The sequence below is a fragment of the Athene noctua genome, chromosome 1 (genome assembly GCF_965140245.1).
Source record: "Athene noctua chromosome 1, bAthNoc1.hap1.1, whole genome shotgun sequence".
NCBI classification, from domain to species: Eukaryota; Metazoa; Chordata; class Aves; order Strigiformes; family Strigidae; genus Athene; species Athene noctua.
Window position 1 is genome coordinate 170,255,583 of NC_134037.1, and position 23,254 is coordinate 170,278,836.

The window sequence follows — 23,254 nt, forward strand, 5'->3', positions numbered from 1 at the left end:
CGTGCGCGCAGGAGCCGGGCGTACCCGCCTTGGGGTGTTCGGGAGCCCACAGGGGTACGCCCACCTCGCCGAGCGCAGGGGCAGGTGGGGAGGGGGTCTGCGCTGGGGGTCGGGTGGGCCGGGGGTTATTTGCAGCTCCCGGGTGCGTGTGCTCTTCCTTTTGTACTGAGACGGCCTCGGTGGATGAGATGCGATCGTGGCGTGCAAGCCTGGGCGGTACAGATTAAAAGCAGTTACGGCTTTAGAGCGCTAGATAAAAGCTGGTTTTGTTGGATTCGCCTGCAGCGCAGACCATTCCCATTCCTCTTTGTCTGAGCCCTGGTTCCGGGCGCTACAGCCTTATTGGAAATGCTCCCGAGCAGTCCTCGCAGCCAGGGCAGCAGGCAGCTCAGCGCTTATTTACACGTCACATCTAAATACATCTCTAATTAGATAGAAGCAACGCCGGAAATGGCAGATTTGTTGCATATCTAATAGGGACCAGTGCAAACAGACTCAGCAGGGTTTCCCTGTCTTCTTCACATAGCCCACACCCCCCGCCCCCCGCCCCCCAAAAAGACCAGCAAGACCAAGCTAGTAATCTGAGACCCCACAGCAATGACTTCTCCCATTTGAGCACATTAGGAACCACATTGGCTAATGTCTCTATTCTAATATTTAAAGCAATACTTAGGATGTGTGAACTGAATGCCCAAATATGGACTGGGTCTTGAAACAATACTGGTGCCTTGGCTTTATTCCTGCGCTGGTGGACAATCCAGGCTCCGTGTCACGCACTGTATCTGCCTTTACCAGGGTGTGCCGAGAGCTGCGGCTTGAAATTGTCGTCCCTTTTGCCACTTCTTCCCCCAGCCCAGGACAATTCACTTTTTTTTATGTTGATAAAGAAGCCAAGGTCCCCTAACAGGGATGCCAGAGGCAAGGCGACTGAGCTCTGGGGGCTCCTGTGCAGTCTGCCCAAGCAAACTTTGTGGATCTTTGCAGCTGTGAGACCGCACAAAGTTGTTGACATGCTTTCGGGTCTCCGTTTGTGGAGAAAATGGACTCGGGCCACCGCAGCCCAAAATAATGAGTGCTGCGCATACCAAAGTAGTCTTAGCAATCTGTGGCTGTCGTTTAAAAGGTCTCTCAACTTTGACCGGTGAGTGGCCTCTGCAGAGACGGGCAAAAGGCCTGCTCCAGCTCAGGTTGTAGCTTTGGCAGCCACGTTGCCCTGGGAGTAAATGTGACTCGGAGTAAATTCATGCTCGGCATAGAGGAGAGGCGGGCTCTCATTTCTGCACATCTTGACAAAAGGTGTGGGCTCTTGCTGGGACTCTGCAGTGTAGTTGGTTTGCACAGGTGATATATGATACGCTACCTTTCCCCCAAACACCGCAATGGATCACGTTTTAGTGCGGGCTCAGAAAGAGCAGCGTGAACCCGAGTTTAATACTTCCTCCTTAAGCTGGTGTCGCTTTAGAAATAATGGATGGCCAGAGTGGGCCTGCTCCCCTTATTCTTGGTTTTCGCAATAACCGGAGCAGCGGAGTCGAGCCAGCCTAATCCCTTGTAACCACACTGAGCAGCTCCCGCTGCCTGTGCCTCTGCCTGTGCCTCTGCCTGTGCCTCTGCCTGTGCCTCTGCCTGTGCCTGCGCGTGCAGGAGGCAGCGTGGCTGCCTGGGCTGCAGGCAGGGGGAGTTCCCCGGGCCATGAGCAGCTCCCGTTAATCCTCGTGTCCTTCCAGGGAACCGGCTTACAGCAGTCGCTGCTCCAGAGCGACCTTTCCCTCCTACCCAAGCCGCTCCGTTCCCGAGGCTGCAGCGGGCAGGGGCGTCTCTCCCGGGGAAACATGTCTTTGGTGGGGGGGATGGTCTGCGGAGCGGGCAGCCAGCACTCCTTTGAACGGCCGAGCAGATAAAGTGGGGACGGAAAGGAGGAGGCCAAGAACTCCTTGCAAATGTGGATTTAGGAAAGTTCTGCTGCTTTCCAGCAGGGAATTCATTTTTCCTTGTTTGCTGGACAGCAGTTCTTGGCTGAGCGGAGATTTTTTCCCCTCCTCTCTTTCACTGATGGAAAAGTTAGCGAGTGAGAGCATGCTTCAGTACCTGCCCGGCCGTTTTCGTACACTGTTGTCTGAATTATTTGGGACTCTCCCTCTGCACGCAAATGCTCCTCGCACCCCAAACCTACCCCGTGAGCTAATAGATTTGGTGCCGTGTGATTAGACATGCAAGGAAGTCCGCTTGGAGAAGATCCTGACAGCATGAAATATAATTTGTGATCTGAAAGACAGTTTCCAGTATAATCTCATTATGCACCACAGACTCCCGGTGTTATTTTGTAGAAGGCGGACAATGATCAATTTACATTGACCTGGGGCTGGGCGAGCTTTTAGATGGTAATTGCCATATTGATTTGCATGCAAAAAGAAGACCTGCTAAAATTAAAGACCGGAAGCTAAATTAAACTAAATTTATTGTCTAGGTGCAAACTAAAAGACTTGTTAAAGTCTAGGGTAGACTTGGAAAGCTATGAAATTCAGAGAAAAATGATTCTCATCCCGATTGCTCCGGAAAATGAATCTACATGACGAGACCAGGGCTGCAAAGACCCCATTGTGAGCGGAGGCACACAAGCCAGGGCTGTTCCGTGTAAGCCCCGACTCTCTAAACAATCGGAGAATAAAATATCTCCTCTGTCCAATGAAAATCTCGGCCTGAATGTTGGGTTTGTCGTGCTAAGGAAAACAAAGCTTTATTTGGATAAGACAATTAAAGTGGAAAGCGCAGAATCCACCAGCCACGCTGGGAATGGCTCGTATAAAGAGCTGAGTGTGTTCAATAGAGCGCTAGGGAGAGGGGGAGGCTCGGGGCTGTGCTCTGTGGCCGAGCCTGCACCAGGAAAGCCTGGCATTGTGCTTCCTCCTCCTGCTCCTTGGCCAGGAGGGGCGAGAGCATTCCCAGCCAAATGCACTCTCCTTTCCCCAGCTCCCACTGCCCTCGAAGCGATTTTCCATGGCTGGGAGCTGCGCCGGCACAGCTCTGCGGCGGGGTCGTTCCCCGTGCACCTATGAGCAGCCCACGGTGGGTTGCAGTATGCCAGTGCTGCCAGCCAGCCCGTTCTCTCTCAGACCGTGTTTTGCTTTTCATTTTCAGCTGGAGTAGCTCTTGCTCTTACCTGGTGTGTTTGTTCATTTAACGGTCAGGAATACCTCACCTAGGAGCCTAGTACGTCTCAGTATTTGAATATAACAAAATATTTGGGTCTGTATCCTCAGTTATAAAAGTCAGATCTCCTCCTCCACGGGAGTATCGGAGTAGCTGGCGCCTGGCACAGTTGATAGCAGAAGTATGTCTGTATTTGTAGCAGACCCCACGCCTGGGGCAGCCCACGGCTGTCCTTGTGCTTGCGTGGGCCCAAGTGCCGTGGCGCTGCCTGTCCCTCCCCCACTTCTGTGTTTCCCCCATGCACCCCAGGAGTGGGGTGGCATTGTAGCTGGGGGTCTCCTGGAGGGGGTGGGAGAGCTCCGCGGGGCTCATATAGCCACAGCTTGAGCGTGGCATTTGTGCATGGTGGCAGGTCGGGAGAGAGAAGAGAAATCAAAGCTGGAGGGGCTATTCTCATCTCCCCTTGAAATTCACAGAGAACTGCTAATGGCAGGAGAAGGGATGGGCTGAACTCCTTTCTTTCTCAGTGTAAATTCCCCCCCTCAGCCAGACTTTCTCCCTGTGAAAGCTCCTGGCTATGGAGAGATCCTACAGGGATCCCTGATCCCCAGGCAATCTCCTTTGCTCCCATGCCCTGGCATGCTGGGTTGGGCTCTAAGCCTCTCCTGCTTGCCCACAGCAGTAGAGGCTGAGCTGGGTGTTGGGGGAAGCCCTTCCCACAGGCTGCAGGTCCCCCTGGCTCACCTTGCTCTGGCCTGGTCGTGCACCCCGTGCGGTGTTTTCCTTTCCTCCCGTTTCAGTAGTCAAGCACAAAATGGATTAGCAAAGCCCCGTGCAGAATTAAGCAGCCTGGTGCAAAGTTATGCCGAGCTCTGCCTGCAGGACTCACCAGCCTTTACCCTGTGGACCTCCTCTGCTGTGCTTTGCTGCATCAGGGCAGCTCAGGGCCAGCAGGTAGGGGTGAGTGGATGCTTTCCAGGGGCTCCATGCCATGGTGGGCAAGGAGAGAGATAGCTCTGACTAAAGTTGGGAGCAGCAGGGGAAGCCGGAACAGTACTTGCAAGCAGGAAGTGATCTCCTGGGGTAAACGTTTCAATGGCAGTGTAACCTGGCATTGCACAAAAACCCAACCCAGGGCGGCCGCTGCCAGCTGAGGAGGATGCAGGGCTTGGGGAGATGCGTGGGAGGCCGTGCCGTGCCATGCTGTGCCGTGCCGTGCTGTGCCGTGCCGTGCTGCACCGCGCCAGGGGCGCCCACGGCGGAGCCGTGCGTGCGGAGCTGGGGGCGGCTGCGGCGCGGCCTGCCCTGAGCAGGCGGCTGAAGGTTGTCTTATTTTAGCTACAGAAATATCTCTCTAGATCCGTTACTGCGAGATCTCGTTCGCAATAAACTGTATTGGCTCTCCTCTTTATACAAATTGCTGGTATGAAAGAAAACCCAGCCTATATGCATGGAGGCAGGCATGAGCTAGTGAGATCAGGTTTCCTACTGAGCTCCCGGAGGAGAAGTCAGCATTTGATTGAAGCTACACTTGGTTCTTGGTTCCCAGGGGACAGCAGCCCTGAAACACGAGAGCCCTCCCTCCTTTTTTTCCCCCTTCTCTCTCTTCTTCCTCTAAAAGCCTTTGTGCTGAAAGAGCCTCAGTAGGCACGAATCGCCGGTCTCTCACAAGAGTGTGTTGCAGCCTTTGCTGACATTGTTTTGTTAGCAGTGGTTTTTACCAAGCCAGCAGATTTCTAGCTACGTATAGGCAATGAATAGTCGATGATACTGACCTGCGAGTATGTACTGGCATCATTTGTCGGTGAATCCGATTCGGAAGTCGATTGGAGACGTATCGCGTTGGTGTGTGGCACCTTACCTGCTTGGGGAGCGCTGCCCTTTGGCAGGAGTCAGGCCAAGATGGAGATGCACTTCCAATAAAATCAGCTCTTTTCTCTTGCTGGTGCCAGCTCCCAAACTGCATATATGCACCTGGAAAGTGTGCTTCCAGCTCCCCTGGCCTCTTCAGGAGTTTGTGCGCTACACGAATTTCAGAGAAAGTTGCCGTGTCCTGGTTTTCCCTTAGGGATGCGCAATTTGGGTAATGCTAGGAGTCAAACTGGGCAAAGAAAGGTTTCCTAGAGTTGATTTATTTTTCCCTTGCTTCTCTTCAGTAAACTCCACCTCTCTAACTTTGCCGCCAATACAAAAATAAGTGAGAGCAGGGAAGGAGGTACGGGCATTTACACTCAAAATTCCAGCTGTGCCCAACAACAGGCCCGCCAAGAGTGCTCAGCACACTCCTTTGCTGCCAAGCGGTTGTATCGCGAGTGAAGTTGGACTCGTGTTTTAGGTTATTGAGGGGGTTTCTTCCCCTTTTTTCTTTTCCGTGCGAGGGAAAGCGCCGAAGGTGGAAGCGGGTCCCTGCCTCCGGCTGCGCGGCAGGGCCGGGGTCATTGCCCGGGGCAGGGCCGGCGGCGGGAGGTTCGCTGCGGCGGGGCAGGGCAGGGGTACGGGGTGGGGGAGGGGGAGCCGGCCTCCCCGGGGCTGGGGGGGTGTGGGGGGCTGCTGGGGGGCTCGCCGCGTCGCGGGGGCGAGCTCGCCGTGTGCTGCCGAGCAGCTGCAGGCGCGGCTTTCCCCGCTACCGCGGGGCTCCCCCTCGCCCTTCCTAAAAGCCAAACCGAGAACGGAGCTCAACTTGTGATCAAGGGTTTTCGTCGGGCGGGAGAGCGGGCTGGAAACCCCTCTCCGCTGTGGGGGAGCCCCGCAGCGCTCGGAACCCTGCCGGCAACGGCCCGGGGGAGCAAACACCCCCCCGCACTCCCTCCCCGGAGACGCGCGGCTCCGCCTGACCAACCGCCGGGAAGAAGCATGTTTCTGGCCCCGGGGCGGGGGGAGGTGGGCAGAGGGTGTTCCTTGTTTCGAGTAAACCAGCTGCAGTAGTTGATGGTAAAGCAACGAAGGCAGACACAATGCTGCTGTTGTTGGTTTGATCTCTAACTGGGGATTGTTAGTCTGGATTTAACTCTGTGGCGGGCGAGGAGGGGGAGGCGAAGGCTGTTTACAGCCAGTGCAAATAATGTGACAGCTGTTGGAGCGCGAAGAGCCCGCGCCTCGCCGGCACTCGCACACAAAAGCTCTGGCTGCGACCGGAGCAGCCCCAGGGCCGCCCCGCCGCTCCCGAAGGCACCGCCCGCCGCTGCGGGGCCCGGCGGGGCGCCCCGGGGCCCGGCGGGCATCCATCCATCCATCCCGGGCGGCGGCAGGGCGCCCAGCCTCGCTCCCCCGCCGCCGGCGCCGCTTCAGCAAATGCCGCTGGGCGGGGAGAAGCCGGCCCCCCCCGCCCCCCTCCGCTTGATTTACAAGCGTAGGGAGGCTGCGGGAGGAGCGCCCGGCTGCGCGGCCGAGCCCCGCCGGCTTCGGCGCTGGGAAATCCCTCCCGGCGGTGCGTTTGCGGCGGCCCCGGTGACTTTGCGGGAGCGGCAGGAGAAACGTCCCGGGAGCCCCGCGGAAGGAGAGGGACAGCCCTGCTCCCCTCCGGGCCGCTGCTGGCCTCGGGCAGGGCGCGGTGCGGTGGCTGGCGGTGGGTGTTTGCCCTCCTGAGCATCTGCTGGTGGAGGAGAAGTTGTGGTATCTTGAGATGCAACCCCCGTAACCCGGATGCGCAGGCACCCATGGAGCAGGTCCTCGGTGAAAGAATCCTCCTGCGTAAATAGCCCGAGTGGCTATTTTCTCCTCAAAGCCTCTGCATCTGAGGCCCTGGGTTTGCCTTTTGAGCGTAGGATATAAAATGCTGCCTGTTTTTGAAGTTCGCTCTGGTACCCAAAGTGATCTCCCAGCCCTGTCAGAAGAGCCTCTGGAAAGTCGAGGGAACTTGGAGAACTGGGTTCCGGCCTATATTTGTACCTGACACAGTTTTGCTACCTGTGAGAATCGCTATGTTTTATATAGTAAGTGACCTCCACATACTATTGTCTTCTTGACGAGGTGGCTCTGGGGTGGAAAGCAGGTAGGAAGGGGAGATACTTATTTCCTCCTCTCTGCCCCCCTTTTTGTAATTTTGTTCGATGGTTTGCCTTTATCTGTTTCTCTCCAGTCGATCTATTTTTTTTTCTTCCTCTTTTGGCCTTGACCATCCCCTTGGTCCTTTATGGATTACACTGTGCTATTAGTGGCAAAAGTGCGCCAGTAGTCATTCAACAATTTTAGCATCAATTCCTATAAACTGGTGTTTTATATGACATGTGCCATTTTTCTGCAAGAATACTGCTTGCGAAACTAGTTTCGCCTTGGAGCAAAGGCGGAAAGATAAACAAGCCTGCATAGCCAAAACACTGGCAATCTCTGCCTCCTTCCAAATCTTTTAAAGTCACGGAGTAATATTTTCAGGATTATGCTGCTGCCTCTGAGGAGGGAATGTCGCTGGCGTTAAAAAAAAAAAAAAGGGGGGGGAAAAAGCTAATGCAAATTAGAGAAAAATAATTTTCTTTCAGCGATATGCAATGTATTAGTCACTTGTTATCATGCTTAGAGGCAGACCTCATTTGCGCGTCTGCCAACTCGTTCACATCTGCTCAGAGCTGTTCAGGGCATTTTAACCTTGGCGGTGTCGTGTCGTAGTCCCACGGATCAAGAACGAGTAATTAAAGCTCTAAGCAGCAGCAAAAAATTCATAGCCGCCCATCTGCATCGCCGTTGATTCGCTGCTTTGTTTCGGCGCGGAGGGCCGGGATGGGAAGGCAGGGCCGGCGGCGGCCTCCCCGCTGCCCTCCTCTCCGGCTGGGCACCGCCGCCACCGGCAACTTCTTTGCCTTCTTTTTCCTTGCAATTTTTCACGGAAAAAACGAGCGTTGTTTGTCGGGTTTCCTTTTTGTTGTTGGTTTGGGGTTTTTTGATTTTTTTTTTATTATTTCCCCCCCCCCCCCCCCCCCCGCACTGCCTATCCGGGCGGTGCGTTGTGCGCTAGCTGCGCCCGCCCTGGACGCGCGTTTCTTCTCAAGGTCCGGAGAGGTGATGTGAGGTTGGGACAGAGTTGTGGAGACGTTTGCCGAGGTGTTTCTAACGCCGCTTCTGTAACCGAGGGGTCGCCAGCGCTTTCCAGAAGTGCTCGGAAAAGCTTTTTCCCATCGAGGAGAAACATTAGCGCCGTAAACCCCACATAAACTTTGGGGCGAGGCTAATTTTTATGCATTGTTTAGCAGAAACCGAGCTGTTTGTTTGTTGTTGGGAGGAGGAGGAGGAAAAAAAAAAAGAAAAAGCCCCAACTTCCCAAGCACTTTTTCTTTACACGCGGCCGCCGAAGGTCCCTGTGCACCGGGGACCGGCCCCGGCGCGGCTGGGCAGACAAAGCCCTGCGGGGAGCGGGAGGCTTTCAGGCCGGCCCCGCTAGGTAAAACGAGAGACGGAGGCACCTAAGTTTAATATTTCGCTGTTGTGCGCCGGCCATTTGCTGCATGAGGCGCGGAGCCGCCGTTCCCCGGCGGGGCTGTCGGGGGCGGGGGGAGTTGGGGGGAGCGGAGGGAGCCGCTCCCCATCCATCAGCCCCTCGAAGCTGTTGCTCCGTAAATGAGGGAACCACAGGCCCTGTCAGCCGCAATTATGCAAAATGAAGTCGTCCGTGATCAATATCTCCCAACGTCCCCGACGGATGCGTGGGGGGGCCGCCCCCGCCCGGCTTGCCGTGGCGGCTCCGCGCCGGGGAGCGGTGCGCCGGGGTGGCCGGAGGGAAACCAAGGGCGTACGTCCCATTAATCACTCCACCCCCCGGGGGTGCGGCGGGGGCTGGGGGAAGGAAACGGGCCGTGCTCCGGTATTTCTGCAAGGATAACGTTGCGGAAGTGAGCGCGGGCTTTCGCCCAACTCTCGCTCGCATGAGCGCTGGGACTTTCGTATATAATGCAGGGGGACGGGGAGGGGAGTCTTCCCCCCCCCCCCCCCCCCAAGTTTCCCGAGCTATCCGACGGGGAGGGAGGGCACGGCGGGGCTCGGTGGAGCCCGGTGAATGGCGAGCCCGTGGCGCTACGCTCGCCCAGCCTCCCGCGGCCGAACAATGGGGGACGGGCGGGGGAAAGGGGCTGGCTTGGTAGTATTTTTCTTTTTTTTTTTTTTTTTTTTTTCTTTTCTTCTTCCCTCCCCTCTCTCTTTTCTTTCTATCCCCCTCCTGAAAAGCAAAAGCCATACGGAATAAAGGCAACAATGAAAGGCTCCCGGGATGCCGAGTGCGCGGCGGGTTAATGGGGTGGGGGCGCGCAGGCTTGCGCTCTGCCTTCCCCGCGCCGGGAATGCGGCCTTAAATTACCTGAAACGCACATTTGTGCCCGGCCCGCGGTGCGTGGGTGTGCGTGCGTGTGCGTGTGTGTGTGTGTCCCTCTCCCGCTGCTGCCGCCGCTCCTCCTTCGCAGCCCGGGCTCGGCTGCTGCCTGTTGTCTCTGGCAGCAGCAGCGGAAACCTCGCTCCCGTGCGTGTGTGTGCGCGAGTGTGGGTGTGTGCGAGTGTGTGTGTGTCTCTAAAATGGCGCGGGCGGCCTGGGTAGGGAGATTGCCGCGGCGGGTGGGCGAGGGAGGGAGGCCGGGCTCTCGCCGGGGGGCCCCGTCTGCGCGGGGGCCCGGGGGTTTCTGCGGCAGAGCCGGTTCGCGGCTCCCTCTTCCCCCGGCCCCCGCCAGCTCTCTTCCCGGCACGGCCGGAGCGGCGGCAGGCTGAGCCTCCGGGCTGCCCGGCGCGGCGGGCAGGGGAGGAAACCCCCGGCCCCCCCTCTCGCCCCTGCGGAGAGAGCAGCCTCCCCGCCACCCCCCCGCCGTGCGCTGGGGGACGGAGGCATCGCCCGCGCCGGCAAGGGGGGGGTCGCGGGGTCGGGTGCCGTAGCGGCGGTGCGGGGTTGATGGTGCGGCGGAACGGGTCGGTGTTTCCCGCGAATCCCCGGGAAATCCTTCCTGCAGCGATGCCTCAAAGTTGGGTACCAGCCGCTTCGCCTCCCCCCGGGGTGTGTTGTGTGTACGTACCCTTTGAGCCTTTCTATCGCACCTCCCCGATGCGATTTCACTGGGGGGGGGGGGGGGGAATCGGAGCGAGGGCCCTCGCCCTGCAATTGTTCCATAACCTTCAGGTGTGGGCATCGCCGTGTGCCGGGGCAGCTTTGGCCCCCGCGGAGGCGTGTGTCTGGGGGTCCGGGGCTTCCCCCGGGGCTCCGCGGCAGGTAGTGCCGTCTGGGCTCTGGGGGAAGGCGGCCAGGGTTATTTGAAGGATCGCCAGCCATTTTAACTTTCCCTTATTGGCCTCCTCCCCCGCCCCCTTCCCTAGTTCCTAGGCTTATTATTAATTGAAAACTTTTTTTTTTTTTTCTCCCTTTTTGGCTGCCGCCGGCACTGAGAGCAATGCAATGATTCGCCTCGCAGCATATGGGAAAGGGGGAAAGCGCCGCTGCCGCTACGGCGCAGCGCCTGTCTGAGCAGGGTCCAAGGCGTGACAGACGGCGCGGGGGGGGCGCAGGGGCCGCCTCTCCCTCGGGCCGCCCCCACCGAGGAGGCCGCCCCCGCCGGAGCCCCGCTGCGGGCGGAGGAGGACGGGGCGGGGGAAGTTGGTGGGGTGGTGGTGGGGTGTCTTCGTCGGGCCGGTGCCCGGCGGCGGGGAGGGAGGATGCCGCGCTGGTGCCAGTGCTGGTTCGGCGGCCCTGCCTGCCCTCGGACGGCTCCGACGTGCCGTGTTTACACGGTAGAAAGTCCCCGTCGCCATCCGACACGTGACGGTGTGGGAGCCGCGGAGGGGGGGGACACACACAACGGGGGGACGACGGTGGGGGTGGCTGCGGCAAGGAGCCTTAAAATAGACGCGGAGCCCCTTGTGCTGCCTGCACGCTGCCTCAACCGAAATGCACTACTGTCGTGCATGACTCAATATGTATTTTAAATCGGTTTAGCGATCTCGCTGGCGCATTGTGCTTAGCTTTATGGTTAAATGAAATGCCACACGTCCCGGGTAAAGGTCAAACTTCTTCTCTAATCCGCGGATCCGTGCGGCGGCTACTTAGTCTGCAGCTTCCTCCTCTGGTTTACAAAACGTGTCACTAGCGGTGATGCCGTGTGGAGATTGCAAAAAATAACCCACGCTGTTGTGTTTTTTTCTTTTTCTTTTTTTTTTTTTTATTTAAAAGCGCAGCCACCCCTGTTCTTTAAACACTCTGTCTAATATTAGATCGCTGGGTGCTGCCAGAGCTTTATACGGCGCATTGTAAACGGTGCAGCAATACAGTGTCTTTAAAGTCTCTTTTCTAGCCGTGGCACAGGTCGTTGTTTTTTATAAGTCGTAAATATGTAAGTTGGAGGTACAAGATAAACGAGGTACCTAAACACATTCATAAGCAACTGCCCGTATTTAAGCTTATAAATACCGTACGAGCGCTGCCCTTTAAATCAAGCTCCAGATGAACGGGTTGAGGGCTAATCGAAGTAGATCGCTACGAGTCCCCGATTGCTTTTCACTCGTCTCGCAGGGATTTTCACAAATCTAGAAATGATCCTTTCAGTGGCCTGGAACCGGTGTGTGTGTTGTGTGTGAGGGGTGGTGGGGATCAGAGCCGGGTAATTTATTGCCTCGTTTTTAATTTCCGAGAGGCCGGGTTGTTTGCCGAAGCGCCTGCCCGCCGCTCCGTCGGTGCCACCGGCACTCGCAGATCTTTTTTTTTTTTTTTTTTCTCTCTTCCTTACCCCTCGCAGCCCTCCCCGCCGGCTGCCGTTGCGCTGCTGCTGCTGCCGGCTCTGTGGCTTGTGCAGTGGAAACTGGCGGGCTGCCAGGCGGAGCTCGGAGGTGGAAAAGAGTAAAGGCGCCAAAAGGGAACTCGTGCGCCGCTGCAATTCTCCTCCCGCCCCGCTTCCTGGCTCGCTGCGGCCGCCGGCCCCGCCGGGCTTTCTCCATCCACCCTCCCCCCCCCCGTTTCCCCGCCGAGACTTTCGCCTCGCACACTCGCCGCCGGGCACCCCGGGGCCGGGGGGCAAGGGGCGGCTGCCCCGGCCCGGTCTGCGTTGCCCTCCCCTCCTCTTTTCGCCGGAGGCACGGAGAAGCGGCAGCGTCTTCCTCCTCCTCTTTCCCCTCCTCCCCGCGGGCATCGGGTTTTTCTCGTTTCCACGCCAGGAGCGTGTTAACAAAACTTTGCTGCTGCTGGCGTCAATGGCTGCCAAAAGTCTGTTGACGTTGCGAGGGAGACCCAAACGTTTCCCTTTTTAATCAGCTGCCCAAACAGCGCGGTGTGAGTCCCTGCCTGCCGCGGCCTCGCGGGCAGCGCGGGCCGGGGGTGTTCCCGGCTCGGCTCGGCTCGGCGGGGCCCCGCTCGGCACCACGCCGGGAAGCAGGTTAGTGCTTGCTGGCGCTTTTCACAACTGGTTTCACACGGCAGCATCGCTGCGGAACCGCGTGTGCGTTGCGAGTCGTCCCCGTACCCCCCGCCCCCCCCTTCCCTCCTCCCTCCCTCTCTCCCTCCTCCGTGCATCACCGTCTATATTTAGCCGCAAATGGCTTTATCGGCCAGACACCTCCCGGAGGAAATGCCGTGCGCTCTCCGGCGGCCGAGCCCCGCTCCGCGCCCCGCCGCGCCGCGCAGCGGGGGCAGCCGGGGGGGGGCTGGGGCGCCCTGGGGCGCCCTGACAGTGCGGGGGGGGGCCCGCGGTGGCCCGGCGGGTGGAGGAGGAGGAGGAGGGAGGGAGGGAGGGAGGGAGGGAGAGACGTGTCCTCGGTTTCCTCCGTGCGCAGGGGCGCTCGAGCCCCCGCCGTTGGGGTTGCATAACGGGGCCGGCTGCGCCCGCCCCCGCGGAAGCAGGGTATAAATAGGAGCGGTGCCCCCTACACCCCACCCCACCCTACCCTCCTCCCCGACCCCTCAACGTTGAGGGCTTGCGGAGCTGTCGGCGTTTGGCCGAGCCGCTGGAGTACCCGGTGAGCCGACGGGGCAGCCGCTTGCGGGGAGAGAGGAGGAGGAGGGAAGGGGCGTGCGAAGAGTTAAAAGTCTGCTGCTTGTTGCAATGAAATTATGGCTGGCAGTGGCGCCGCTGCTCGTTCGGCAGACCTCCACTTTTAAACAGTTCACAAGAAGTTCATCAGGGCGGCGATTACAACGGCACCCACGCGTGCCCCCGGGGCGGCCTCGGGGAAGGGGCTGGCAGCCGTCGTCGGGGCGCGGGCCCTGACCCCCCCCCCCGGCTCAGGGACATCTCACCGCCTCCCCGCGCCCGGCCGGGCTCTGCCCTGCCCCGGCCGTGCCGCACGGTGGGACGTGGGGCCTCCAGCTGACCAGCCCTGGCCGGGGAAGCTCTCAGCCGCCCGTGCAACTTCAGCCCTTCGCTGTCTGCACGCGTCAGGGGATTGATGGGCTCTAATTCAGGCACCTCGCCTTATCTTAACGATGCGCTTCCACTGAGGAAACCAGGTGGGCCCTCCAAGAAGCGGTGTTGGGTTGGCCTCATGTGCCCCCCAAGGAAAGCGGGGCATGGGGCCCTGTGCCGCTAAGGCCCGTCTTCTCCGAGCCAGCCTCCGTCCCTCATGGATGAGGCAGTGCATGGGGCGGCTACTAACCTTATGTAAAACCTTAAATCACTTTCTCCATGCTGCTGCTGCCTCTATTGAAAACATTACGAGCGGCGCATCTGGAAACCAGTAAATCTGTCCAGAAACCGTCTTTCCAGTGAAATAACTCCTTTTGAATGATAGCGCGATATCTAATCTCCGCAGATTTTTGTTTCCTCGCAGCGATTTTTGCGGACTTCATTAGGGAAAGCTAACCGTTCTGGAGAGAGGAGGGTCAACACGCCGTTTCATTAATATACATTTGTTCCAGACGTGGAGTTTTGCACAAAAGGCCTCTCTGAGGGGAGAAGAAAGTGTTGGGGAACAAGGCTTTCCTGCCGTTTCAGTTCTTAAACCTCTGAACCTGTGTGAAGTATTGTGTTAAAGGCCGAATCTGGGCTACTTCCCCATTAAATGCCAAAGTGATCATTTGCATATTTTGTAGCCTGACAAAGGAAATGAGTTTGCTGGGGAAGCATGGATGCTTTGGGAGACGTTAGGCATTAAACTCCCAGTGGTCAATCGCCCGTTACTGGTTTGTGTGTGCGTGTGTGTAAAAGGAGTATCATGCCTCCCGCTTAAAGGCTTCTATTTTTGTGAGAGAGGAAGAGCTGAGGGATATCCTGTGCATTAAAGGCTCCCCCTACTTATTAACCCAGCATTTAGCAGCAGGATGCAGGCTGAAGCTCAGTCAAAAGAAACGACTCAACCTCCGAAGAGCAATTAAAATCTTGCACTGGAATAAATCATGCGCCGCGATAATCCTGTTAATAAAACGCAGCTTGTCCTGACACTTCGCTCATGCAGCAAACTAGAATTTAATGTGAGCGGAGGTGGCATTAGGCAAGGTAGAGGGGAGGACAAGCCTTACCCTCTCCGCCACTGGACACGAAAATGCGGTTACCTTTCACCTGCCTCTCTGGCTGCACACGGCGCCGATCCTCTTGGACTGCTAATACTTCTCCATCGAGTCCGCTAATGATTTCTTTCCCTGGAGTGAGCAGGCATCATTGAATTACTGAAAGCACTCGCAGCAGCAGCAGCAGCAGTAGCAGCAGCAGCAGCAGCTCCGATGCAGAAGCCACCAGGGCTTGGTGCTTAATCAAATCAAGGGGTGGGGAGCTCGCCAACCCACTTACTATTTTTAACCCCTTTCTCCAAGTTAGTCATGTGCAGACGCTAAAGGGGAGGTTTTTATTTAGATCCCTTCTGTAATAGCATCTCTTCGCGTGAAAGCTTTATCAGCAATCAGCGTAGCTAATACACACGGTATGTGGCTGTTCGTGCGATGCACTCCTGTGAGTTCCGAATGCGGGGCTTTCGGGAGCTCCTGGAGGTAGTTTTGCACGTTCCCCCAGCCCATGGGGTCTCCCTCCTTGGTTCAGCCTGTGTGAGATGAAGGTTTGGGCACTGGTGTATACTTGGCTGGCTGAGTCATTTCTTGTGGAAATGAAATGCAGTGGAGAAACTTTTATTTGTTGGTAGCCTGGAATGATTCTTAATTTTCTGGATCTGTACTGGGGAAAAGATCCATCTCCCCTGACCTATAAATGCCCTCAATTTGCTCCTTTATTGCAGGGTATCTCCCTTAGTGGTTAACGTAGGCAGCTCTCTCCCCGCACCAATCCTGCATTCATTATTAATTACCCGGAGGGAGGCTGGCTGCTCCACTGTGATGTTTGCACTTCCTCCTAGACAAATCTGCTCAACTTCTTTTTTTCTTTTTTTCTTTTTTTTTTTTTAAATAGAATATAAAACCGTGAATAAAAGCGTCGATTTTTGAGAAGACGTCATGCTTTCTGCAACTCCCCTGTATGGCAATGTTCATAGCTGGATGAGCAATGAAAGGGTCCGCATGTGTGGAATTAATGAAGACAGGTAAATATTTAAGCTTCTGGCAAGTTAAACTACACTGTAATTCTGCAGCATGAGGTCTCGGAGTTTGCTCGTTTCCCTGGTACTGGAGCAGATAGCTGCCGCCTTGCATCGAGATCAGCCCAGCTTGGAGGGAGGGCACACGGGGAGAAACAAGACGTGCCTGGGAGCGGTAGAGCAGCCGCTGATTTACTATTTAACAGGCAACCTGGGTCAGTGAAGCAGGGACGCCCTTTAAAGAGATTACTCCCCAAAGCAGCCTTTAAATGCACTTTTACCATTAATTTATTATTTTGTATTTGTGAAGGGGAATTAAACGAAATAGTGCATGTGTTTTTGCCATGACTCTCTATGGCAGAGGGGCTCCTGCTGGCGATGTGGCGTTCCCTGCCTTCGGACCCAGCTTGTCCTGTGAAAGAGAAACAGCAGCCTTTCCATCTCCCACAAGCAGATTTCTCTTCCTCCCCAGCTTTTTTCCTGCTGAATATCATTCATTCAATGATTAAAATTAGTCTTTAATAATTTTCAATGGGGCGATGCAGGCCCTGGCTGGTGTCCTCTACCCTTAAACTCCAGCTTTTTAAAAAGTGAAATGCCACTGAACAGAAGCTGCAGGTACACCTGTGGTTCTCTGTGCCAATTTTTTGTGGTTTTAGTGTTTTTTCCATCTTTGCTTTGAGCCTGTGTTCTCCCTGTTGTGTGAAAAGCCTCTGAGAAACTGGGGAAAGTTTTTGGTCTTTGCAGGGAATACTATTTGCGAACATAAACTGAAGGAAAGCAGCCAAATGTCTCACCTTGCTTTTGCACCCTCCTCCCCCACTTTCCTCCCAGTTATTTAGGGATAATAATTGTACATGGTACTTGCAGGAAAGGTGAATCTTTTTTAAAAAAATACATTAAAATTGCATTTCTGCTTTAAGGTGATGATGTGCCTTTAAGCACATTGATTGAAAGGAGTTCTTTTGGGTAATGCTGAAACTTTCCTTCTGGTGCATGTCAGTGATTTTTATCCCTGGGATTTGAAATTTGGCACTAAGGTATATTCTTTATCGGTGCTTTCTGTGATAACAAGTCCCAGTGCTGCAACACTGGTATGGCACAGATGTGCAGCTCCCTCTTTAGCATGGAACAGCTGACGTTCGTATGATATTAGCGTGTGTGTTTTGATTCTATCCTTGACAGCGTTTATGGATGATACATGAACAGGGTATGTTTAAAATGGGATATTGTCTCCTTGGAAAAAGAAAAAGGCAAGGGGCAAAAGATAAGACCTTGACAAAAATCACTTGCATTGGAAGAGGCTGCTCTGAGATATGCTTGGTGTGTTCTGGGTGTCAAAACCCTCTATGCTTATTTTCAAACGGTCCTAGTTTTCTAAAGGAGTCGCTGTGCATGGGTACGCAGAAGGATAAATACAGTATATGGGGCTTCTCTAGGGGAATCAAAATATGGAGGTGATATATTCTTGTACTGATCTGAGATGCGCAGGATGTTTTCACATAGAAAGCTTCTGTTTTTTAATAGGAAAATTCCCGTTAACGATGGTGATGCACCGAAAAGCAGACTGGAGTTGAGGGAGGAAAATCACCTGAATCACAGTGTGGTAAGAAGTTAAGAGCTTCATGCTGCAGCTGAATCTGTGCCTGTCCTCCCCACCCCGACTCCTACCCTTGGGTGTTATTACATGATCCATTTGGAGAAATGATTAAAACACCTTTCTGTTGTAGCTCTAGCTGGGCTTGGGCACATGCCAGTTGTTTCTGTGAAACAGTGAAATGGGGCTTTGTTTATTTATCTTGTTAATCTCTTGATGCTGACTTTGTAGTGTGTGGTGTTGTATGACGTCATATTCTTACTTGAAGTGCTCTTACGAATGTCACGCAGCATACCAGCATGTGTAACAAGAATAGTTCATGTAAGCGTTAAGTACATCAATGTTTCAGCAAAGTTGGTGGCTTTCTCCTTCTTTTGAGTGTATGTGGGAACAAATTTGACAGTGGACCTTTCTTCGTCCTCAGACACCTGCGTCCTCAGACACCTGCCCGCTTGAATCTTGCTGCAGTGCCAAGCAGAGCTGTGGTGGAGGGAGAGGTCCTGAGGGAGGAGGAAGAGGAGAGGCTCTCTGCCCTTCTCTGCCCACTCTTCATGCCACAGCCTCTACTTTCCGTTGCTCTGGCAGGGCTGGGGCTGAGGAGCCGGTTGCCACACAGGACCAGTGCCACTGAGCATCGTCTCTGCGCCACTTCTGGCTGCTTGGACTATGGGTCCTCGCCCCTTTGTTTGTAGCTGATGAATTTTGGATGCGGAGAGATTTGTATTGATTTTTGCAGTGATACGTATTGCTCTGTAGGTTCCTGTTCTCCCATTTTCCAGCAGGATCAGCCTCTGTATGTTTTCACAACGAACACTGTGTTTGCATTGGTATTGTTTCTCTTCTAAAATGCTGATGTATGTCTAGCTTGAGCGGTGGTCATGTTAGTGAAATGTGAGAGTAACATACTTCTTGTTCTGTAAAGGTGGATGCGACTACAGCCCATCGCATTGACAGTCTCGCAGCTCTGAGTATGGACAGGTCTGGACTCATGCGAGAAGGACTCAGAGTCCCCAGTAGTATTGTCTATTCCAGCTTGTGCGGACTCGGCTCGGAAAAATCACGGGATGCTACGAGTTCAATAGCTGGGCTTGGATTTACTCCTGAAAGAAATCCAGAGATACAGTTTAAGTCTAATCCCCCTGAAGCGGTAGAAAACGCAGCTGTCGCTGGAAAAGCCCCGAATGGGTTCAGCGCTATATACAAAACACCACCTGGAATACAAAAAAACTCTGTCCCGACGGGGGAGACGCTGGGTTTGGACCGAGCTGCGGGTGACAAGCAGAGTCCCCTCGGTGTCAATGGTGCTAGTTACCTAAGGCTCCCCTGGGTAAACCCCTATATGGAGGGCGCAACGCCCACCATATACCCTTTCCTTGACTCACCAAATAAGTATTCGTTGAACATGTACAAGGCATTGCTACCTCAGCAGTCCACCTACAGCTTACCGCAGCACCTGGCTTACTCGCCCGTATGTACAAACGGTGAACGTTTTTTATACCTGCCTCCTTCCCACTATGTTGCCCCCCACATCCCTTCGTCGCTGGCATCACCCATGAGGCTCTCAACTGCTTCAGCTTCACCGGCGATCCCGCCTTTGGTGCACTGTCCGGATAAGAGCTTGTCATGGAAGATGGGTGTCAGCCCTGGCAACCCTGTCGATGCGCACGCCTACCCCCACATCCAGAGCAGCAAGCAGCCCCGGGTCCCTGCCGCTAAGCCGGCCCCCGCCAACATGCCAGCAGACCCCGCGCTCCTCCTGCCACACTCGCCCCGGCCATCCCCCCGCCTCCCCCTGCCCGCCCAGGTGGGGGACGCCTATGCCGATTTCCACAAACACTTCCCCAGGATCACCACGTCCCCCTCCTCCGCCGTTACCCTCCCAAAGCCCTACGTGAATGTTGGCGGTGAATTTCCACCCTCCCGCCTCTCCAATGGGAAGCTTCCCAAAGGCAGCGATGCTGGGGAGGCACCCCCGCCAGCCGCCCCCCACGCACGGAAAGCTGGCCATGACCGGAAAGATGGCAGGTCCCCCCCGCTCCTGGAAAAGCAGACCCCGACCAAAGACGTCACCGACAAACCGCTGGACTTGTCGGCGAAAGTCGTCGATGCGGAAACCACTGGCAAGTCGGACCACGGTAAGAAAATGATGCCGACGGTGCTGGTGCATGGCAGGGCGGGAGGGGGGACGCACTTGCCCGGCAGTGACATCGTTCAGAAAGAAACCATTTCTCCTGGGAATGGCTGCCCCATCTACAGGCCTGAAATTATCAGCACGGCGCCATCCTCCTGGATTGTTCCTGGTCCCAGTCCTGGCGAGGAGAGCGGGAAGAGTGTCCAGTTGAAAAACAAGGCGCTGGACTGGGTGATCCCACAGCAGCGGAGCTCCTCCTGCCCCAGGATGGGTGGCACGGAGGCAGCCGTTGGCAGTGTTTCGGGGACAGTGTCAGCAGGGGGGCGGCCAGCGTCGGCATCGCCGGCTCCCAACGCCAACATAGATTGCGCCAAGACGGCCAGGAGCTCTGCAGAGAGCACGCCTTCGGTCATACAGCACGTTGGGCAGCCTGTCGCCACTCCTGCAAAACACAGCAATAAGGTGGCCAAGTCCTGCGGCCAGGAAGCCAACTTTAAGGCTAGCGAGACCGCCCTGGCCTCCAGCCCCATATTCCTGCCGCCCAACGAGGCGTTTCGCTCCCCGCCTCTGCCCTACCCCAGGAGTTACCTCCCATACCCGGTGCCGGAGGGGATAGCCATCAGCCCTCTCTCCCTCCATGCAAAAGGACACGTGTATCCGCACCCTGTCTTACTGCCCAATGGCAGCCTCTACCCCGGCCACCTGGCTCCCAAACCCGGCCTCCCTTACAGCTTGCCGGCGGGGCGGGGGGAGTTCATGACCTATCAGGATGCACTGGGGATGGGGATGGTACACCCCATGCTACTGCAGCATTCGGCTTTGGAGATCAACAAGGAGGAGAAGGTGGAGAGGAGGTCACGGTCTCACGAGAGGGTCCGCTACGAGGATCCGGCTCTGCGGGGCCGGTTGCCAGAGCTCCTGGAGAGCAGTGGGAAGATGCATTTCGAAGTACCTGGTGACAAGAGCGTGAAATTGCACCAGAGCTCTGGCCATGGTAAAAACTCAGCCAAAAGCGACAAGCACCTCTTCCCCGATCTTCTGCGAGACGAGCAAGAGGCTAAAAGCGAAGCAAACATAACAAAAGCCAGCTTTGCTACAGAAAGCAGTAATCAGGCTAATGACCCTACAAAGCACAAGGTAGAGCAGGCGTCGCAGCACAGAGATTTTATTGTAATGAGAGAGGAGTTTGGAAGAAATAATGATCTTCATGAAACCTATAATTTCAAGCAAGCCCAGAGTTCATCGGTTTTTGGTGTAAGGAAAGAAGAGTTAGTGAACCAGCCTAAAGAAAGAGTGACGGTCCAGCCTTCGCCCACTTTCTTGGAAAGCGCTCATGAGAGTGATGCTCCGGCTCTGGCTTTTGGCAAGGTGCAGGAAGATGCAAAGCCATTTTGCATGGGGACCGTGCCACCGAGCATCGATGCCAACCAGACCTATACCAAAGATGGAGCTGATGACGCAGAATCTGCTGATGGCAAAATATTGAAACCCAAGCCGTCTAAGTTGGCCAAGAGGATCGCAAACTCTGCTGGTTACGTAGGTGATCGATTCAAGTGTGTGACAACCGAACTGTACGCAGACTCCAGCCAGCTCAGCCGGGAGCAGCGGGCATTGCAGGTGAGTCCGCGCGGTCCAACGACCGCCGCGCTTTTTGTCGTTATTTTTCTGTTGCAAGTCACAGTCAAGTTTTAAAGTTGAGAGAAGCAACGCAGGTGGGGAAATCAGAAACTTTTTTGTTAGGGCGTACTCGCCAGAATTGGTTTTAAATAGCAAAGTAAATTTGTTAATTAGAGTGAGGCAATGTAAAGAATATGTATGGCTTTTACGTATGTACGCTCTAGTAAGCTTTAAAGGGTTTTTACTAAGATCTGGTAAAAATGTTAATGTACATATGAAATGTTTTGTGCAGTTACAGAGGGGAGTCGGACAGGCATGCATGTTACCTTGGCGCTTGCGATGGCTGTAATTTCTCAGCTGGCCTGTAGTGCCAGCTAGCAAAGCGTACCCAGAAGTTGTGATTAGTATGCCAAACGTGCCGTTTGATGGAGAGGAGTCGCAGCCATGTATTAGCGGGTCTCAGGCAACGTTTGTGCCAAGCGAACGCGTAGGGAAGAGTAGGAGCGGTATTGAGGTTGATGCTGAGGGATGACAGACAGATATTGTATAGGAATATCCTTAAGGTATTTACTTTTAATGAAGGGATGAGTTAAACCAAATTGTTTTGCATTGTTAAGAAAAGAATTGGTTTATGCTTATAAAAATGGATGAAATTATCTAAATGATCCATTGAGTGCCCATTTTAATTACATAGATGGAAGGATTACAAGAGGACAGTATTTTATGTCTACCTGCTGCTTACTGTGAGGTCAGTTCTTCAAATTTTTATTACTAGACTCTTACATAAACCTTTGAGTTAAATTTCATTTCCAAATACACAAAAGGGAAGTTTGTGGGCCATGGTCGTCTTTATTCATTGTACGGTTTTGTGTTGTTTGTTTTTTTTTCCCCTTTTTGTTTTTGTCTCTTTTTACCTCCAAAATGGAATGTTTTTGTTTTTATATACAGTATACATTTATATATATCTTTTATATATATATATACTTACATATGAAAGAATTGTGTGGCTATTTGCGTATAGATGCTAGAATACTGTTTTACAAGTCAGGTGTGTTAAACTCCTACCCTAGCTATCTATCTGAAACCTTGGTTCTGAGCCGATTTTTCTTTGGAAATGCTTTCATATAAGGTAAGGTAAATGAAGAAGCTTTTATCGCAAGACTTTTTTTTTCATATCAATTCTCTTTCTAGCGTGCAATGATGCGCTTCTCAGAGTTGGAGATGAAAGAGAGAGAAGGCCAAACAGCTACCAAAGACTCAGAGGTCTGCAGATTCAGCCAGGCAGACTGGGAAAACTTGAAAGGAAACAGTGAAAAGAAGCCAAAGTCTGTCGCTCTGGAAGATGCCATTGCTGACCAAAATGACAATGACAGATGTAAGCGAATTTAGATGGCTTTCTGAAGCGCGTACGTGTCTGTGCTGTGGCAGCTTGCCGCAAAGCTGTGCGGGCAGTGTAATCTTTGTGTTCTCACGGTGTTGTTGGTTAAAGTCACTGACCTCAGCTTCTGCAGGTACAGAGCTGCCATGGCTTGTGCTTTCTGTGCTTGTTTTGGGGTCTGCAAGTTACAGATTACAGTTGTAGCTGCTTTTCATGAGGTAGTTAACTGTCACCAAAATTAGTCTTAGAGAGATTGTCCTTTTAATTGATGAGATACCACATCAAGCAGTTAAAGCAAAGGTCCAAGGTTATATTATTTTAAATGCAGAAAGGCGAAGGGGGAAGAGAGGGAAGCAAGAAGGGATTTGGCTTCCTGAAGTTGCTGCAGTGCTGGGAGATGGGAGATGGGGTGTGGGAAAGAAGATGATCTGCCAGGCTGACTTATCCATAAAAGCTGGCTGTAAGACTCCAAACAATGAGAAGCTAGTTTGCCTGGGTGACTTCTTGCTGTAGTGGCTGGGGAGGGTGCATGTGACTGGCCAGCACAGGTCCTTGCAGGTAGGTGGTTGGGCTGAAAAATTCCCCATGGGGCTAGTTGTTCCCTCTAGACTGTGGCAAGGTGTTAGAGGACTACAGAAAATGTGTGCTAGCAACATTGTCCTAAAAGCAAGATAAACGTAAAAATAAATAAATAAATAATATTAGGGGACCTTTTGCTGTATGCATGAAAAGTCACTTTTTTTTTTTTTTTAAACTCCTGGTAAGCATGTGGCTTCCATCAATTTTCTGGTCTTTTACCTATATAATTAAGGAATGTATCAGTTCCTCCTGCTGCCACTTTGTTTTGGAACAACTTTGAAAAAAATCTATGTTGAAAGCATTGCAAAACAAGAGGAAACACACTGTGTACTGGCTTGTGTGTCTGTGTGTCTCTGTCTGTGTCTCTGTGTCTGTGTGTCTGTCTGTGTAGTGTGCATGT

General features: G+C 54.1%; 1 protein-coding gene across 8 annotated transcripts in view; it reads left to right on the plus strand.

Moving 5' to 3' along the window:
* Positions 1–23,254, plus strand: part of BCOR (BCL6 corepressor) — a 59,225-nt gene that overhangs the window by 4,591 nt on the left and 31,380 nt on the right. For 6 of the 8 annotated variants that reach the window (XM_074905262.1, XM_074905243.1, XM_074905232.1 and 3 more), the window contains exons 2-6: positions 15,429–15,558; positions 17,080–17,158; positions 18,072–20,897; positions 21,592–21,645; positions 22,089–22,272. In XM_074905262.1, coding sequence (XP_074761363.1) covers positions 15,473–15,558; positions 17,080–17,158; positions 18,072–20,897; positions 21,592–21,645; positions 22,089–22,272 — 3,229 coding nt within the window. In that variant the 5' untranslated portion in view covers positions 15,429–15,472. The remainder of the gene's footprint in view (positions 1–15,428; positions 15,559–17,079; positions 17,159–18,071; positions 20,898–21,591; positions 21,646–22,088; positions 22,273–23,254) is intronic. The other 2 variants (XM_074905271.1, XM_074905288.1) reach the window with 1 other exon arrangement.